At 39.6% G+C, this 19,958-nt stretch overlaps 2 protein-coding genes across 5 annotated transcripts in view; one reads left to right on the top strand and one right to left on the bottom strand.

Moving 5' to 3' along the window:
- Positions 1–3,420, bottom strand: part of LOC124234957 (mitochondrial import inner membrane translocase subunit Tim23) — a 34,726-nt gene extending 31,306 nt beyond the window's left edge. Inside the window, exons 1-2 of the mRNA XM_046652663.1 lie at positions 3,175–3,420; positions 803–861 (exon numbers count right to left, since the gene is read on the bottom strand). Coding sequence (XP_046508619.1) covers positions 803–861; positions 3,175–3,280 — 165 coding nt within the window. The 5' untranslated portion in view covers positions 3,281–3,420. The remainder of the gene's footprint in view (positions 1–802; positions 862–3,174) is intronic.
- An 86-nt stretch (positions 3,421–3,506) lies between these two features.
- PARG (poly(ADP-ribose) glycohydrolase) overlaps positions 3,507–19,958 on the top strand; it is a 113,261-nt gene continuing 96,809 nt past the window's right edge. The window contains exons 1-7 of one of the 4 annotated variants that reach the window (XM_046653786.1): positions 3,507–3,695; positions 9,681–9,747; positions 10,110–10,245; positions 10,381–11,367; positions 12,779–12,962; positions 17,386–17,508; positions 17,636–17,719. In XM_046653786.1, the coding sequence (XP_046509742.1) occupies positions 10,238–10,245; positions 10,381–11,367; positions 12,779–12,962; positions 17,386–17,508; positions 17,636–17,719 (1,386 nt within the window). In that variant the 5' untranslated portion in view covers positions 3,507–3,695; positions 9,681–9,747; positions 10,110–10,237. Of the gene's footprint in view, positions 3,976–9,680; positions 9,748–10,109; positions 10,246–10,380; positions 11,368–12,778; positions 12,963–17,385; positions 17,509–17,635; positions 17,720–19,958 lie in introns of all 4 variants that reach the window. The other 3 variants (XM_046653784.1, XM_046653783.1, XM_046653785.1) reach the window with 3 other exon arrangements.

Here is a 19,958-nt window from a genome sequence, read left to right as displayed (position 1 = left end):
AACAAAATTACCATATGATCTAGCAATTCTACTCCTGGATATATAACCAAAAGAATCGAAAGGGGGGTCTGGAAGAGGTATTTGTACACCAATGTTCACTATTCACAGTAGCTAAAACATGGAAGCAATCAAGCGTCCATGGACAGATGAATGGATAAGCAAAATGGAATATTATTCAATGAAATACTATCCAGCCTTAAAAAGGAAAGGAATTCTGACACACGCTACAATATAGGTGAACCTTGAGGATATTATGCTAAATGAAATAAGCCAATCACAAAAAGACAAATCTGTATGATTCCACTTATTTAAGGTACATAAGAGTATTCAAAATTCAGAGCCAGAAAGCAGAAGGGTGATTGCCAGGGGCTGGAGGGAAGGCAGAAGGAGGAGTTACTGGTTAACGGGTAGTCAGTTTTACCAGATGAAAGCAATATGGAGACGGAGGGTGGTGACGGCTGTACATTATGAATGTATTTAATACCATTGAACTGTACACTTAAAAAAAGGGTAAGATGGTAAATTTTATGTTAGTGTATTTTGCCACAACTTTAAACAATGGAAAAAACAAAAAACAAACTCCAAAACCCTTAAAAGGGAATTAATCAACTAGTGTCAGGGAGAGATACAAGCCAAATCCCCAGGGTTTGCAAGAAAAAAGGGGGAATGGTGATAAGAGATTTGGTGCCTCCAGAAGTACATATCATAGATCAAGTCAGCATAAGTACTTGCATTATTTTTTTAAACAGTGAGATAAAGCACCAAACTAGTAAAACCATAAAAGGACTAGTCTTAATCTTACCTGCACAAGATATCGTGGATCCACATTTAAATAAGGAGACAGAGGGTTCATACCAGTTACTAGAGAGAAAACAAAGCATCATGTTGCAACAAAATTTTACAAAGTTATTTCATGTAGCTTAATTCTGCTCTTGATTGTTTCACATGCTTCGCAGTTTTGATTTACAGGCTCACTGAATGTGAAATTTTCTCACTTTTCTACGCTTATCCTCCGTCTGGCAGTTTTGGGGCTGTCCCCTTCTGGGGCCCTCCTCAGGCTCTCACGCCAAAAAGATATTGGCAGTAATATGGATCAAATAATCAAAGTAGCAGGAAGCATAGCCCAATAATTTCCCTCTATTTTGTTACCAGAATGTGTGACAACTATACAAATTGCAAAATAAGACTGACAAGAGACCAACCAATTCCACGGGAAAAACAATGTTTGGGTTACGCGTTGTGTATAAATATTTTAAGGCAGTTCCCTTAGATTTTAGTGTTGACAGTTGCTGACAGAACTAACTTACCGTGGCAGGACAAAGAATTTTTGGGTCATCACCATAGGGATGGGGGTCAGGGCAAAAGAAAATGGAAACGTTCAGAAGGCCAGACTTTGAATTCCACTAAGTCTGAAGATAGAAAAATCTACCAAAATGATCAATTTTCTCACATGTTAAACGTAATCTTTCGATTCTTCTGCATCTCAGTTGTTTGCTCACAAATTTATTCATCACCCGTGACTGGTCTTTTCAGCAACTGAAAGTCCTATTAGTTCTACATTCAACATCTATCTTGAACTGTGTTACTTATCACCGTTTTTATTGCTACCATCCTAGTCCAACCATTAAATATACCTAGACTACAGTAACAATCTTCTACCTAACTGGACTCCTGACTTGCTCTAGTCCGTTCAATTCAGTTTCTTCTAAAAATTCACTTTCCACATGGCAACTAGCGATCTTTTAAGAAAGGAAGATCAGCCTTAATAGCTTCCATTTACACTTGTAATCAAATCCGAACTCCTTACCACAGCTTACAAAACACTAAATTAGCTGCCATTCCTTGCCCCTCCGATCTCTATCTCCTACCTCTCTGACTCCCTTCTAACTCTGTAGACGCATTGACCTAACAGCTGTTCATCAAATGCGCCAAGTTTGTTTTTTCTCAGGGCATGTGTACTAGCCATTTTCCCTGATACATCTGCCTTCCCCCAGGCATTTGTATGTTGTTTAGGTCACAGCTCAAATGTCAACATCCCTGAATAGTGTTCCCTGATCTGTTCTAAAATGGTTACCTGTTCCCATCATCATCTTACGATTATGTTTTATTGCCTTCACACAGGCATCACTAACTGAAATGTTTTTGCTTCACTTCAATAGGATGTAAACTCCACGAAAGCAGCAGTCATCTTTTTAAATTTAACTGCTGTAGTCCTGCACCCAGAAGGTGCTGGCCCACTGTGGGTGCTCAAATGGTGTTCACCCCTCAGTCTCTCAACTTATCTTTAAATCTTAATCAAATAATGTAACAATGCTTTGTCATATTACCGCAATGTCCTTTGTGCTCCATAACTCAGAGCTAAGACTTATTATTATTATACACAAACTGTGTTCTACATTGTTTTGACACAGGTGACAGTAGGAACTTATAAGGGCTTTTTTATTCTTGAGCATAAAAGACCTAGAAAAACAGTACAAGGATCTCAGAAAGCTATTTTACAAAGCGGTCTTCCATCAACTTCCTACTATCTTTAAGTCCAAGTCCTAGTCATCCAGTTTAATACTCTCAGTTATAAAGTCCCAAAGATCTGGACTACCCATTCACAGGACGGAGGGAGGGCACAGGCAGGGTATTAAGGCTTCTGCACCGTCGATCTCGCATATTTCCTTTCTTAAAAGTCTTACCTGACTTCTTTCTTTATGCCTATCAATGACCTTTAAAGCTCAGCTCACTTCCCAGCTCCTCCAGCTGTCCCAACTCTATTTCTTTCTCGCCTACATGCATTATTATTGAAAGTTTTACCCTGACGGCTACTTTGTGGTTTAAAATATGACTTTGTGCTGAAAAGTCATCTCCGGGCTCTCTCCTCTTAACCTAGGGCCAAGCACACAGCCCAACATACAGGAATGTGTGAAACGAAAGACAAGGCACGAGGCTGGGATAAAAAAGGAAGAAAAGAGGCAACATCTCCTGAGTTCTGCTCAATCACAGAGCTTCTCGAGGATCCACAGCTCCAAAAACTCGTTCGGTCTTAACGGAGTGGACGCGCAGACACACTAACCCCACCACCCGCAATGAAGCTGGGGACGCCAGTAAAAAACCCAGGGTACGCCGCAAGCCCGGCGGGTCGCCAGAACCAGGCAGAAATGTTCGCAAGCTAGGCCCGAGACTTACGCGGGACGCCGGCCAAATCCGCGTGCGAGTAGCCTGCTCCGCCGGCTCCGAAAAAGCCGGCCAACCCCCCTGTGGTCTTGTTGCCGCTTCCCCCGCCGCCCTCCATGGTGTCGCAGCAAGCCGCTCGTCTGCTTCTCACCGCCGCCTCAGGCTGGGGTCGTCGGCTCGGCCGTAGCTCCTCGCCTACAGCGGGGAGACCCGCGTTACCACCACCTTCCCCACACGCTGACCTTCTGGGCGCCGGCGCCCGCTAAGCCTCACACTTCCGCTTTGCGACAGTGTACGCCCCGGAAGTCGGAAGCGCCTGACGGCAGCCTTCCGGTGGTGGGAAAGTGAAGGAAGCCGGGATCAAAGCGGCGCGTCTTGAGGCAGGTGGGGTGCCAGGAGAAGAGGGAAGGCAGGCGACTGGACAGGGCCTGGCTCGGGAGGCCGGCGGAGTGGCAACTGCAGAAGCAGGCAACGGCAGAGAGGGGATGGTGCCGCGAGGCGCCGAGAAGAAGGCGCAGTCCGTCCCTCTCAGGGTTAGTGAATGAGGCTCTCCGCTCGGGCCGGCCCGGGGACTGTGCGCTGCGGGTCCCAGCATGAGTGCGGGCCCCGGCTGTGAGCCCTGCACCAAGCGACCCCGCTGGGTCACCTCTGCAACTTCTCCGCCGGCCGCCTTGGACGCCCGGAGCTTCCCCGGCAGGCAGAGGCGCGTCCTCGATCCCAAGGACGCTCCCGTGCAGTTCAGGGCCCCGCCGTCCTCGTCAGGCTGCGTCCCGGGGCGGGCGGGACCGCACAGAGGCAGCGCCACCTCGCTTGGTACGTGGGGAAATAAAGATCTTTGTCATTCGCCTCGGCGCAAACCTCTTCTTGATCTCTGTCTAAGGACCAGGGACTTCAGTCACCCCATTATGGTCTTGTGTGTTCCACTCTGAGGTCCCCTTGCTGAGCCACGAAGGATACTAGTGGGGAAATGGACCATATTTTTCCCGTTGCCATTGATGGTGTGAGAAGCCGTGAGTAGTGACTCATAGGGCTGGAAATGGCAACAACAGACTCCACCTGTTTGCTTTCCTCGGGTTTGACTGAGAAATTGCTTTAGTCGTTAAGGAGGTCTGATTGTTTATGTGAAGCTTCAGCCTCTGGTTGGAAAGAAAGCTACAAAGAAAGTCACAACTTCCCTCAATTCAGGTTTTAGGTCCCCGAGTGCAGGGCTGTTAGTCTCAGCTGGAATTGTACTTGTCTCTCGTGTACAGTGTTGCACAAGGGTAACTTGGCCTCTGTCTTCAGACTGTAAACTCTAACAGGAGAGAGACAGTTACAGAAGTCAACATAATAATGAGTAATGCATGTTCGGATAGATGAGGGACAGATCTTTATGGTAGGAGTCAGGAGTACCTAATCCAGCCTGTGGGATTGGAGATAATCTCCCAGAAGACAAGATGCTTATTCTGAGGACTGAAGAATGATGAGTGAGTTAGAAGAAGAGGAAGTAAGGAAGTGTTCCTGGAGTGCAGCTGATGCATACTATCAACAGGGAAGAGTAGTGGGAGGGGGCTGCAGAGAGGTAGGCAAAGATAGATTATACTGGGACATGGGCAGTGCTGAGGGTTTCAGAGTTTAAGGGCAATGAGAAACTATTAAAGGGTTTTCAGTGGGGGAGTATCTTGATCATATATAAATATATATATATATATATTTTTTTTTTTTTTTTTAAGGTCGCTGTGGCTGGTACGTGGAAAATAAAGAAAGGATTGAAAGGGAGCAGAGGTGCAGGCCCAAGACAAGGAGTTAGTCTAGGAGATAATGGCGGTTTATACTTGGTTGCAGGCAGAAGAGAAGGGAGAAGTGGATTCATTTAGGAGAGAATGGGATACATGGGTTTATACCCCATGAGAAATATATCTGTGCTGGAAATAAAGATTTGGAAGTTCTTGGCAGGAACATGATAAGTGATGCTATAGGAGTAGATTGGATCATATAAAGCATGTAGAGAAAATAAAGGTGACCTAGGACAGCAACTTTAGGAACACCAGCATTTAAGAGTAAACTGAAGAGAAGCAGCCAGAGAAGTAGGAGGAAAGCCTGGCTTTCTTTGTGTCATGCAGGCAAGAGAGCATTTCAAAAAGGATGCTTTGGTCAATAGTATAAGAGGTTGGGCAGAGGTCAGCGGTCCTCTGGTGAATGGTGTACACTTAGTTCTCTCATGACATAGACAATGGGGAGCAGATCTGAACTAAGTGTTAAAGGATGAGCAGCCTTTGCTATATAAATCAAGGAGAGAAAGAATTATATAGGCAGAAGGAATGGCACGTGCAAAAGGTGGTAGGACTGGACCACAGAATGACAGGAGTCTCAGATGAGGCTGGGAAGAGGGGCAAGAGCTTATGGACAAACTTGAGTGCCGTTTCAAGGAGTTTAGATTTTATTCTGTGGCTAATGGGGAATGACTAAAAGGCTTTTAAGAAGGGGGATATCATTTAGTTAATATTTTAGAAAAGATGGCTTAGGCAGTGGCCTTTGTACTTTTCTGACTACAACCCACAGTATAAATTTCATGTTATATAGTGTAAGAAATACGTGTAACCTGGTAAATATGCCATGTTTAAAGCAAACAAATGTTTCATGAAATAACACTTATGTTTACTATTACTATGTATAATGCATTCTTATGTTCTCTGTATTAATTTCATTAAAAAATGTTGGTCATTTGTAAAAGACTGGGTTAGAGAAAGTCAAGGCCAGAGACAAGGGGACCAGTTGCAGGAAAACAAATGCAGTTGCCAATTAGTGATGTACCTGTTCTTTTAACGTTGGTGCCATTTTGAAGATGGAGAGGAAGGGATGGGTTTAAAATTTAGAGTGTAATTTCAGAGGACTTGGTGAAGGAGAGGGGAGGGGAGAGGGAACTGAGGGTGACCTCCAAATACTGAATCTGACTTCTGTGCAGGCTAATTTGTGGTCTTGTTAACTTAATTTGCATATAAAGGAGAAGTTAGTTGCAGGTGGTGGGACAGTCAGTCCTCACTGGTTGGATCTTGTGTTTCTGCAGAAAGAGTTTCTACAGAAGAGGAACCAAATTAATACTTGGCTCTACTTTACATGTGTAAATGTTTTCTGTATACATACCTGGCACAGGACACCAGTTAACAAAATATTCAAAGTCTAAGTTTGTTCCAAAAGCTGTTGTTTCAAATTTTGGATTTCTTTTAGGAACTTGTATTTAAAATTTTTCTATATAGTTATCCTAGGAGAAGTAAGTGAGATAGGGAAATGGATATTTATTCAGTATCTCTAAATTTTGTGTTATTTATCTTCCTGGGCATATTTCTTATTTTGATTGAAATCCGCAAATTTGCATTTAGGCAGAACTCAGCACGCTGTTCACATTCTGATGGGAAATGGTTTATCAAGTTGCGTTGCTATGGGAGCGCCCCTTTTCTGCCTCTAGAATTTCTCTCCCCACTCCAGGGATGATCCAAGTGAAGGTCAGTGGTGGGTGGGTGGGGTGACAGGAGCTGGCTTGACCCCCATTCCCCTTATCATTCTTTCAGCCTCAGTGCTGTCCAAAGCATCTTCAGACCTCTTTCCTCATCTCAGAACTCTCCCACTGTCCATTGCTCTTTGGTCTCACCACACCCTCCCTTCCCATACCTTATCTTTCTGCTGCTGGAGGAAAGAGACTTTCTGTGGACGTAAGGTGTTCCTTTGAAATCAGGCGAATTTTACTGCATTTTGTGCCTTTTACTTCTATCTATAGCACCAAATTGAATGATTTGCTCGTTGAAATATGCTGGTTACTGAGTGATGTCAACTGATGAGATTGTGTGTAAATGGTGTAAAGTCAGAATAAATTTGGAGAATACTGATCTCAGTGAAAAAAGAGATTGAGTGGGGGCTGGCCCCGTGGCCGAGTGGTTAAGTTCGCGCGCTCCGCTGCAGGCGGCCCAGTGTTTCGTTGGTTTGAATCCTGGGCGCGGACATGGCACTGCTCATCAAACCACGCTGAGGCGGCGTCCCACATGCCACAGCTAGAAGAACCCACAACGAAGAATACACAACTATGTACCGGGGGGGGCTTTGGGGAGAAAAAGGAAAAAATAAAATCTTTAAAAAAAAAAAAACAAAGAAAGCTTTGGAAGCCAGAAGTAGTGGTTTTGGAAAGAGAATTAGGCAGTCTTTTCTCTGGGACCCTAAGAAGGACTGAGGAATGTTTTATTAGCAGGAAATATTGGTTCCTCACCTCTTGCTTCTCCTCCTTCATCCTGTTCTCAGGCTTCAGGAGTTATAGTAGGAAGCCTGAAGCTAGAGTGAGAACATGTTTTCAGTGTCAGAGCCCTCTCCTTCTGTCAGCTGCACTGGAACACTCTTCATAGGTTTTTATGACATGATGTTATATGCAGTCTTTTGGCCCCACAGACTTGTCATCATAGTACTATGCTTCATGTGTATTATAGGAACCTAGCCATTGCATATCATTGAATCCTTACATTTATAGAAAAGGGTGTTTTAACTTCTACTTTGACTCCAAAGATGCTCATTGTTTGTAATTTGAGGGTTTTCTATACTGCTGTGTTTGACATAATGAAATTAAATAGAGAAGATGCAATTATAGAAAAAGCCTCAGAATCAAGTGGTTCATCCTCTTACTCCTTTCTGACTGAAACTAATTTTTTCTCTGAAGCCTAATTTGCTGTAGAAGTACTCACTTAATAAAATCACTAAAGTAGTGGTATTTAACAAGAAATATCAAATACACATATAATTAACGTTTTGTGATAGAAGCTATTTTAAAATGCTAATCAAAGATTTTTACCAGTTGGAATGTTAGTATTTGTGGAATGTATAAATTATATGGCACTCAAATATGGTGATAAACTGTTGATTTTCATATATTTGGGACAGTCTCTGTTTTGCTCATGTTATAGTGTTTGAGGGGACATAGGTAAGTAAGAGTGAGTCTGTGACTTACGGTTCCTAGATTCTTACGTTGCGATATAGACAGTAGTTGAGAATGTTCAAGATTGTATGTTTTCTTGTAGTAAAATATTATATATGTTTAATCCATATGCAGTACATTAAATTTTGAAAGCATGTTATTTCTAATGCTTGTGTAAATTGTGGCTTCCATTTATTTGTGTTGAATCTCCCTCTACTAAGCCATCAATTCTACTTTTGCTACTGTCCACTCGTCATTTCTGTCCATTATTTCTTTGGCATCTAAATTTAGTGTGTTCAGAATTGACTTAATCATATTTTTTCCCTAAATCCAATTCTTATATTCCACGTTTCTGTTAAATGTTGTCACCATCTTTCAAGTCTCCTTTAGTTTAGTGTCACCTTTAATTTCTGTCATTATGAAGTCTGTGATGACTCTCACTTCTCAACTTTTATTCTCTATTCGTGCAAGGACTAGTTTTGGTCCTTGGCCAATAATTCTCCAACCCAGTTGATCATCAAAATCACTGTTTGAAAAAAAAACCACCTTCCAGCTCCCCTCATGCCCCATCATCACGCATATAGAGTCTGATTCAGTAGGTCTGGGCATGGACCTGGGATCCATTTGTTACCATCCTCCTGAGGCTTGAAATGGTTTGGGAACCACTGACCTAGAGTGATAGCTTCTTCACTGGTTTCTACCTATAGGCTCTTCCTTCTTGCCCCTTCAGATTTGCCCTCTGGGTTATGTATCTTGCATGACTGGGAGGCTCCTAGATTTGAATTCTGGAATTACAGCTCTGAGTGTGACTTTTGACACTTTTTTGTACCTCTTTTTGTGGGTCATTCAGGACCTCTATGATATAGTCCTAGCAGACTTTTCAACCATATTTTCTGTTGCTTTCTTTTTAAGTTCTTTATTTTCCCCTGCCACTGGTGCCTTTGCTTCTGATTTTCCCTTCATATGACCACATGTTTGTTCTTCAAGGCACAATTCAAGCACTGCTTATCACATTATCCCACTTAACTCAGTTCCCTAAAGTTGTCTTTTCCTCAGAAATACCTTAATTCCTTATCAGGATCTCCTTTAATACTAAATATAATTAAGAACTGACACTTACTGAGCATATGCTGGATATGTACCCTAAATACTTTGCATGGGTAATTATTTTATTTCATTTAAACTTCACAGTAATCCCGGGAGAGATACTATTAATTTGCATTTTTACAGATAAATAATCTGAGACATAGAGAAATGACCCCTCAGAAAGTCACATAAGAATCCAGTGGGAGAGTCAGGATTTGAATCCAGGTGGTCTGATTCCAGAGCCTATGCTCTTATCCTTTAGGCCATACTAACTCTTTTAGGGGCTGGTCACTTTCTACTCTATGCCAAATGTATTTATCTTTATGTTCCTGTATTATCTCCCATTGCTTGAGTGTGGAAGGAGTGATTAATCTTTGTTTCACACACAGAACCTGGCACAGTACCTTACGTATATATATGCTGCTGTAGGTATTTTCTCTTTGAAGGCATGTGTGCATATATGTTAATGTTTTTGTTTCTTTGGTTTTTGTTTTTACAGTTTTCAAACAAAAGACTATTACCAGTTGGATGGACACTAAAGGAATCAAGACAGCTGAATCAGAAAGGTACAGAAATATGCCTATATAGGAAAATGAACTATGATATGTGAATGTTTTATCTTCCTTCTTGCTATTTTCTCTTCTTCTTTCTTTCCCATTTTTCTTTATTTACATTTTACATTTATTCATTCTCTCTATTTATAAATAACAAGTTTTTAAAGTATTCCATGTACCAGGGACTGTCCTGTATACTTGAGATACAGAGTTGAACGAGGAATAGTCTCTGTCTTTAAGATATTTGCAGTGTAGTGATGGCGACAGATGCAAAAACACATGATTATTACATAGTGTGATACATGCAACAGTAAAGGTGTAAAATAAGGTACAGTGGCAGTTAGCTTATAGAACAATCAGCTTTACCTTTGCAGGAAAGACCACACAAGAAGTGAGTGAAGTTTAACACTTCACTTTGGCAATTGTTTGCCAGCCACACAGTTGCGGAAAGAGCATTATGGGCATACGTGCAAAGACATGAAGACATGCAAGAGTGTGCTGTATGCTCAGGTAATCACAAGTAGCTTAATTATTGCTGTGACATTGTGGGAGCGTGGTTGGGTAAGTGATTTTTTTTGTATCATAAGTTCTTTCTATTGTGTCGTAAGTTCTGTTGTATCATTAGTTCTTTCTCTTCTCTTGTAGTTTGCATGGTAAAGAGAACAACAATACGAGAGTAGAATCCATGATGAGTTCTGTACAAAAAGATAACTTTTATCAACATAACATGGAAAAATTAGAAAATGTTTCTCAGCTAAGTCTGGATAAATCACCAGTTGAAAAAAGTACACAGTATTTGAACCAACATCAGACTGCAGCCAAGTGTAAGTGGCAAAATGAAGGGAAGCACACAGAGCGGCTTTTGGAAAGTGAACCTGCAACAGTAACTCTGGTACCAGAGCAGTTCAGTAATGCTAATGTTGACCAGTCACCCCAAAATGATGATCACAGTGACACAGATAGTGAGGAAAGTAGAGATAATCAACAATTTTTGACACCTGTAAAGCTTGCAAATGCAAAGCAGACTGCAGAACATGAACAGGACAGAGAAACCAGAAGTCACCAGAAGTGCAGCAAGTCTTGCCATCCTGTGGAAGACTGTGCAGGTTGTCAGCAGGAAGAGATAGACGTGGTGCCAGAGAGTCCCTTGTCAGACGTCGGCTCTGAGGATGTTGGTACGGAACTGAAAAATGCCAACAAATTGAGTAGACAAGCGAGTAGCCTAGGAAATTCTCCTCCATTTGAGAAAGAAAGTGAACCCGAGTCACCAATGGATGTAGATAATTCCAAAAATAGTTGTCAGGATTCAGAAGCAGATGAAGAGACAAGTCCAGGTTTTGATGAACAAGAAGATAGCAGTTCCTCCCAAACAGCAAATAAATCTTCAGGGTCCCAAGCAAGAGAAACGGACACTGAGCCAAGGAAACGGTCCTCTGCTAAGGGAGGTGAAATTCGATTGCATTTCCAGTTTGAAGGAGGAGAGAGTCGCACTGGAATGAATGATTTAAATGCCAAACTACCTGGAAATACTTCTAGCCTGAATGTAGAATGCAGAAATTCCAAACAACATGGAAAAAAGGATTCTAAAATCACAGATCATTTCATGAGACTGCCCAAAGCAGAGGACAAAAGGTATTTTTTATTTCCATTAGGAGTATCTCCAATAGAATAATATGTTTTATAATTTTGTAAGGGGGGGTTTAGCAAAGTTATGATTTATGCTGAAGCAGAGAAGTAGTTGTCTTTCTTGTTAACTATGCTAAATTTAACCCTAGACTCAAGTTCTAAAAAGGCCAGAAACAGAATACAAGAAATAAATAAATACTGTTAATCAGAGTTTTAGTTTCATGAGCTTCCTTCTGAAATTTATAGGAATTATCAGAACATAAAATTATTAGGGGCTGGCCCAGTACCGTGGTGGTTAAGATTGCATACTCTGCTTCAGTGGTCTGGGGTTTGCCAGTTCAGATCCTGGGTGCAGACCTTTGTACCGCTTATCAAGCCATGCTGTGGCAGGAGCCCCACATATAAAGTAGGGGAAAGATGGGCATGGATGTTAGCTCAGGGCCAATCTTCCTCAGCAAAAAGAGGAGAATTGGCAGTGGATGTTAGCTCAGAGCTAATCCCGCCCCCCCCCCCCAAAGTATTAGATTGATAGTAGCTATTGTTTATTTAACCGTTTTCCTAGGCCATTGTTTACTGCATTTTCTCTAAAGCTCTGACGGGCAGGCAGGTAGTATTGTACTCACTTCACAAAAGAGAAAACTGAGATTTGGGTTAGAGAAGTCTCTGAAATTATATAACTTGTGGGTGGTAACGCTGGGATTTAAATACCAGCCTGTGATTACAAAAAAAATGTAAAAAATTACATTTTTGCAGTTAACCCATATGGAATCTTAAAGCCCATTCTCCATAATTTCTGTGATCTTATCTACCAAGCATGCCATAGTAAGTGCACTTCTTTGAAAATCGCTGTCTAGAATCCTGAGAAATAGCTGATACTATGAACCATGACTCTTTGGCAGTGTCCATATTCTTTCATGGTCCCTTTTTTAAGAAGGTGGTTTATGTGTATTTGGAAGTTCCTTCGGCTGACTGTTGAAAATAAGCATAAGCTTTTTTTTTTTTAAAATGCTTTTTTTGGTGAGGAAGATTGGCCCTGAGCTAATGTCTGTTGCCAATCTTCCTCTTTTTTTCTTTTTCCTCCCCAAAGCCCCAGTACATAGTTATATATCCTAGATGTAGGTCATTCTGGCTCTTCCATGTGGGATGGTACCACACCATGGCCTAATGAGTGGTGCTAGGTCCATGCCCAGGATCTGAACTGGTGAACCCTGGGCCACTGAAGCGGAGCGTGCGAATTTAACCACAGCTCCTATAAGCTTTATAAGTGTTTTTGTTTTTTGTTTTGTAAATACCAAGAAGGGAGAGCAAGCTTGGCACATTTTAAACAGTGACATTCTGGGTAAGTCTTGTACTTGTGTATCCAAGTGAATTTAAACAGTAAGTGGTTTGTGACTGAGTACGTTTGTTTTAACCTTAGAAAAGAACAATGTGAAATCAAACATCAAAGAACAGAAAGGAAGATCCCTAAATACATTCCGCCTCACCTTTCTCCAGATAAGAAATGGCTTGGAACTCCTATTGAGGAGATGAGAAGAATGCCTAGGTGTGGGAGCCGCCTGCCTCCCTTGAGACCATCTGCCAATCACACAGTAACTATTCGGGTAGGTATTATCTCTTAGGCATAAAGAGTGAAGATGCTAAGTCTTGATTTATTATGATACTTACTCAAGTGAAAAATAGACCAAGGCGTAGAAAGTGCTTCTTTTTTTTCCATTTATAAAGTACTGAGAAATCCATAGAATGGAGAAGTATAATGATAGCTTACTTAATACAGTACTTAACAGATCCATAAGATGAATTATTGTCAGCTGAGGAGGAAATGCAATTCTTATGTATTTTTAAGAAAATTCATTGGATTCTTTTTTTTAATATTCAGTTGACAATATTTATTGAGCCCCTACTATGTGTTGGGTTCTGGGTTAGTCCCTAAATTTCACAGTTGCATATGGTGTAGTATCCTCAAACCATTCTCCAGTTTTACCCTCTTTTCTGAGCTTTAGATTCTTCCAGACATCTCCATCACTGTTCCCCAGGTATCTCAAACTCTACATGTCCAAAACCAACCTTATTTTTTTTATTGTGGTAAAATATACATAATATAAAATTACCATTTTAACTCTTTTTAAATAGTTTTCAACGTTTCAAACGTTTCAGTGGCATTAAGAACATTCACAACATTGTGCAACTGTCACCACTGTCCATTTCCAGAAATTTTTCATTATCCCATGCAGAAACTCTGTACTTACTAAACAGTAACTTCTCATTCCTTACTAGCCCCTGATGAACTCTTTTATACTTTCTGTGGATTCTTTTTTCTTAAAAACAACTTTATTGAGGTATATAAAATTCACCCATTTTAAGTGCTCAATTCAGTGATATTTAGTTAATTTACTGAGTTAGGCAACCATCATCATAATCCAATTTTAGAAGATTCCCACTCATTGGGTAATTTTAAATAGTCATCTCATTTATTAGTTAGTCTCTGTATTAGATTTCACAGGGACTACTTAAAAAAACTCCCTTTTATTGTACAACTTAGTCGAGATGTGATTAAATACTTTGAAGTACAGAATTCTTTAGCATGGTTAGAGGTGGAAGTGACACTGAGCAGAGTGGTGGCGTTTGAGCTGAGCTCTAAAAATGAGCGGAAATTTCTGAGGTGGAGTTAGTAAGGCAAGAGAATTCCAGACAGATATATAACCTTTGTAAGAAAAGGCTGTGTAGTTGAAAATTATTTGTTTGAGAAATGGAAAGTTGGTTTGCTAGAGCTTAGAATTAGGATGGGGAGTGGTGGAAGAGAAGACTTGAAAAGTGGATTGGGTCCATATCGTAGAGGGCTTCAGGTGCCAGGCACTGGACTGGAGTCCACAGGTATTGCAAATTACTAAAATGCCTGTGCAGACAACAGTTGTGCTGTAGCAAGATTAATCAAACAGCTGTCTGTAAGGAAAATTGAAGTGAGGATCACTGGAAACAGGAAAGGGTAGTGTAAGAGCTCAGATAAGAGATGAAAAGTAAGGAGACGGTTAATTGTCAAATGGCACTGCGTGGGAGTGGGTCAGGGGTTCTTTTGAAATTTGACTCAGGTTTCTTTTCCAAATTATATTTTTAACTATGAACAACCTGTAATAAAAGAACTAACAAACACACTTTAGTTTGAAAATGCTTAATACCATATTTTAACCAGCAGATTTGACCAAGAGAACTCATTTTTGTGCAGACCATAGAGTCAGAGTTCTCTTGTCACTGCTGTTTAACTGAAGAGTTTCCTTAAACGTTAAAATGACAGTTAAAAAGAGTTAGCATTTGCAAGTATTTAGGTTTGTGAGTAGGGTTTTCTTAATACTGTGTAAGAGATATAAACATAAATAGTAGGTTGATATAAGCTGTAGCTGTCATCTCTAACTCCCAATTTCAAATTTTATATTTCTTAAGACAGTCTCATTTGTCATTTATTGGTGTTAGAATAAGTAAAAGTTATTGTAAAAATTATATTTATAAAAGTCTTTATTTGATTTCAATATAATGATTACATGTCAAATTTTTTAGGGGGAAGAAAGAGTTCTGCTATTTAAAAAAGGTTGAAAAATTACTGAGCTAGAGTAATAATTGTGGAAATAAAAAAGAGAAAATAGATGGTTGCATTGTTTTGAGGTCAAATTGATAGGACATGGTGAATTCTTAAATATGGGTGATAAGGGATAAGGAAGCATTGAGAATGCATGTAAAATTAGGAAAAGGTTAGATGACTGAGAAGATGTTAATGGTGAAGATTTGGAGAAAAATTGATTGGGGAGATGAGTGATATTTTTACTTTTCCACCTTCCTCTCTCCCACTGCCCACAAAGAAAACCCAAAGCATCCTATACCATTGTTATTTAATCTCAGTAATAACTGTTAGATACCCAATGACCCATTTTAAGAATCTTTTTAAAATCTTTATTTTATTATAAAAGTAATGCAGGGTATTGTAAAAAAAAAAAAAAAAAAAAAAGCAACTATATGTGAAAGTATATAACTCAGAAAACCCAAGTCTCTCTTAGTCCTATTCCCAGAGTTTAACAGTTTGGTGTATTTTCTTCTAGATTCTTTTTCCTGATTATGGTAATATGATATATGTGTAACTAATAGTTATTAAATAAACAGTCCTTAGTTACATTTGTAAGATGGCAGATATTAGTAGTTACAGAATTTGAAGTAATAAAATAAAGCTGATATTTAGCATTAGAAATGTAAGGCAATCTGAAATTGGATGGACATAGCACTCAGTGCTTGATTATCTGTAAACACACAGATGAACACACACAAACATACACACAAACACACTTATACGCATACATGCAAACATAGATGCACACACTTTCAGACACATAGTAAACATCTTCTCATGTACGATTCCCCTATGTGTGAAGCTGGACTGGTACCTGTTTTGTCACTTCAGATGACATGGAACATTACAGAATCACCTGTGGGGCTTCCATTGGGAGGTGAAAATACTTTTGGCATAATTGATGATTCAGCCACTTTTGACTCTTGACCATTCTTTCCTCCTCGGAATATTCTCATCCTTTGGCTTCCATGATACCGTATAATCCTAGTTTTCTTTCCACCTTCTTAGCAGCTTCTTAGGTTTCTGTAGCTCTTCTCTATATGGCCATTAAATGTTGGAGTTTCTCAAGGCTTTTTCATAGGTCTTCTTTTCTTCTCCCTCTCTCTCTGAGTGGTCTCATCCACAGTTAGGGTTTTAATGGTCACTACAGATGGCCTATAAATTTATTTCTCTTGAGTTCCGGACTTTTTATGAAGCTGCCTATTTGACAGGCTTCCTTCTCATAAGCTATTCCCTTTTTGAGGAACAATTTTCCTTTCCTCTTTTCCTATCTAACTTCTTTTTATCCTTTGGACTTTGGCTCAATTACCACTTCCTCGAGGAACTCTTCTCTAAGCTCACCAGATAAGTTAAAATTGTCTGAAATAGATGCTCATAACACCACGAACCTCTCATTCATAGCATATTACGGTTGAAATTTTGTATTTATTTATGTGATTATTTGATTATCTGCAGTGAAGTACTGATCAGTGCTACAACATGGATGAACCTTGAAAACATTATGCTGAATGAAAGAGGCCAGACACAAAAGGCCATGTATTATATGATTCCGTTTATGTGAAATGTCTGAAATAAGCAAAATAGAAAACTTTTGTGTTTTAAGATATCTCCTTCCTCAAATATTTATTTAATGCTTATTATAAGTAGCATATGTGTATATATACATGTGTATATTTGCATATTCATACATATACACGTATATGTATAAAAACACACATGCCAGGCTCTGTCATACATATTCAGAATACAAAGTTAATATGGTTATTGTTCTCAAGAAGTTTAGAGTCTAGTGGGAGAAGGGAAAAAAGTATGCTCTAGAATGATAATGATCTAATAAAATAAGATGGAATAAGCTGCCTTTTAAAAAGTTTCTGAAGACGTCTTAGAGGCAACAAAAATTGATCTAAGCATTGAAGGTCAGAATAGATATTTAACCAGATTGTGTTTGGGTTAGAGAGGATGTTAAAAACTGGGAACATCATTTGAAATCAGAGGATAGGCAGAGGGGAGCCATTATAGGATTAGAAGCCTGAGAATACTTTAGAAAGATAATGTTATTTCCAAGTGGGGATAAGGGTTCTATGGGGTATGAATGTGTCTGGGATCAGTTGATATTACGGAGAGGGATAGAAAAGGCCCTTGGCAGAAATTCAGGCAAAGAGTAAGAGGACCAGGGACCCAGGTGGGATGGAGATAGAATGCCCAGGACATGGAGACTTGGAGACTGATTAAATAGAGACGAGGAGTGGGAGCAGCTGAAGACTTCTGAGGTCTGAGTTTTCAAGAAGACTTTCTTGCCTAGGAGCTGGTCTGTATTTTATATCATCTGCTTTGGCTGCCTTCTTTGGATTATTTTGTAAAAGATACACCTAGTTTTTATGCGCCTACAGTTTTCTTGTTTACCTCTATTTCAGGTAGATCTTTTGCGAGCAGGAGAAGTTCCTAAACCTTTTCCAACACATTTTAAAGATTTGTGGGACAACAAACATGTTAAGATGCCTTGTTCAGAACAAAATTTGTACCCTGTGGAAGATGAGGTGAGAACAAAACTGATGTTCTTTTAGTCTCTGAAAGGTACTTTAGTGCACGCTCGTTTGATTTATGATTCTGTGATGCAAAAGAACTTCGAGTAGTTTCCCCATTTGTTTTTCCTTTTCCTTAAAGAATGGTGAGCGAACTGCGGGGAGCCGGTGGGAGCTCATTCAGACAGCACTTCTCAACAAATTCCCACGACCCCAAAACCTGAAGGTATGTTCTTTTTGCTGCTGTTGCCTCTTACGTGTCTTAGAGATGGGACCAGTGTCTCCTCCCTCAAAGACATTTTTTGATCTTTAATAGACTCAGGTAACAACATTATTTATATGCAATAGTGCTTGCTTGCTGAGGAAGTCTCTTTAGAGACATTCTTGGTTTCCACTCCATCACTAGCAAATGAGTAGAAGCATTGAGAGTTGTAAATGACTTGCCTGGAGCCACACAGAGTAATTTGGAGAACCAGGAATAAGACCTCTGTTTCTTGATTCCCCATCCAATTTCCTTCAGTCCAAGTTTCTCTTTTATTTTTGTTTTAGAATTATGTTTCTGAAATGCCTTTAAAAGTAAATCAAGAAAGAATTATGACTTGAACAATATTTGCCCAAAGGGAAGCTGAGTTTCCTAATGATTAAAGTATACATTAAGTATTCTATTTTTTATTGCTCTTAATATAGCTTCTAGCAGTTTAATAATTTATTAATCATACTTTGGCAATAATTTAGTTTTTGATGTTTTTAATATTTCACTTAAGACTAAGGGCAACCATTAGATTGTTTTTCTAATATCTGAAATATGAGTGAGTATATGTTTAGTTTTGGAACTGTGGCCATATAAGCTTTTAAAATTTTTATAACTATAAACACTAACAGATGTTTCTATACTTCTGTGAAAATGGGTTTCATTTTCTTTGAGACTGAATTTGCTGTGTACGGTTTCTCAGGTTTTATACTGTTTTTCCATTTATACTTACAGGTTATCCTTAAACTTTCTGTACCTTTTTTGTAGCTCCTTGTTTTTTTTTCTTAACACGAAAGACATTGATATGTTGTACCATAATGTATTTTGAAAATTTCAATCCTTAGGGATAGTGTTTCTCAATCTTGTACTCCTTTTAAATGAAAGAAATTCTCAAGGTCTGCCAGAGTTTACTTATTTTTATTAGTATAATGTTAATTACATATGTACAAACGTAAAACTAAATACATACTCTTTATACTTACAGTGTACAGCTCTATCAGTTTGATTTTTTTCCATTTTAAGTGTTAGGAACCATCATTGGAGTTGTGCTCATTATCACGGTGAAAACAATTTGTAGTTACCATTCCCTTTTTGCACAGAAGTTTTTTAATCACTGATCTGAACCCCTGAATAGTATGCTGAGGAACTTTAAAAAATACTCTATAAAGAAAAACTTCTTCATTTTGTCTTTACTACTTTTCTTACTAATCATAGACTGTTGGTAGATACAAAGATGGGATCTGTATACAAAACATCGGCTTTCAAATAAATATGACAGTGACCACTTTGGGCTAAGTTCTTTAGAATTTGACATTCCTGTGCTGCAGTGTATCTTAGGTGGCTCAATCTTTACATCATTTTTATCTCTTTAAAGTACCAGCCTTCCTTTCTACAGTGTATTGTCTTTTGGCCCATGTATCCCAAAACCACAATTATAAACTGACAAACACAGAAGCAGGCCACCCGAAAATACTATCCAGACTCCATTTGAGAAACCCTGTCTTAGGGCTTTTATGGCCTTATAAATAGGATTATTAAGAATTTTCATATTTTTTATTTAAGTGTAAGTACAGAATAATCATACTGTTCTAAATTACATTGTCTGCTCACCTCTTTAGCAGTTCCTTACTGTGCCGTGATTACTTTAGGAAGGGGTAATTGCTTTAATCTGAATTTCCCTTTCTTGTTCATTTTATGGTAGATTCAACAGAGCAGAGTAATCCATCGAGATTTTCTTCTATCTGCTTATGGTAATTGTTTCCTTTGCTGAAAGAACACTATGAGAGGGAGGGGGAAACATTCAGTCCCTCTTACTGAATATAATCATCTTTTCTGCTGTTTTTATGCCATTTGATGTTGACTTAGGAGGGATTCGACATGTTAAGTTTAAAAAAGGAGGGTGCTGGCCCGGTGGTGTAGTGGTTAAGTTCACATGCTCTTCTTTGGTTGCCAGGGATTCGTGGGTTTGGTTCCCCGGTGCAGACCTGCACACGGCTCATCAGGCCATGCTGTGGTGGTGTCCCGCATACAAAGTGGAGGAAGATTGACACAGATGTTAGCCCAGGGCCAGTCTTCCTCACCAAAAAAAAAAAGATAAAATTTAAAAAAGGACCAGTATCGGGGCCAGCCCGGTGGCCAAGTGGTTAAGTCCACAAGCTCCGCCTCAGCGGCTCAGGGTTTTGCCGGTTCGGATCCAGGGTGTGGACATGACACC

The sequence above is a fragment of the Equus quagga genome, chromosome 2 (genome assembly GCF_021613505.1).
Source record: "Equus quagga isolate Etosha38 chromosome 2, UCLA_HA_Equagga_1.0, whole genome shotgun sequence".
NCBI lineage: Eukaryota > Metazoa > Chordata > Mammalia > Perissodactyla > Equidae > Equus > Equus quagga.
This window is presented reverse-complemented; position numbering and strand designations above follow the sequence as displayed.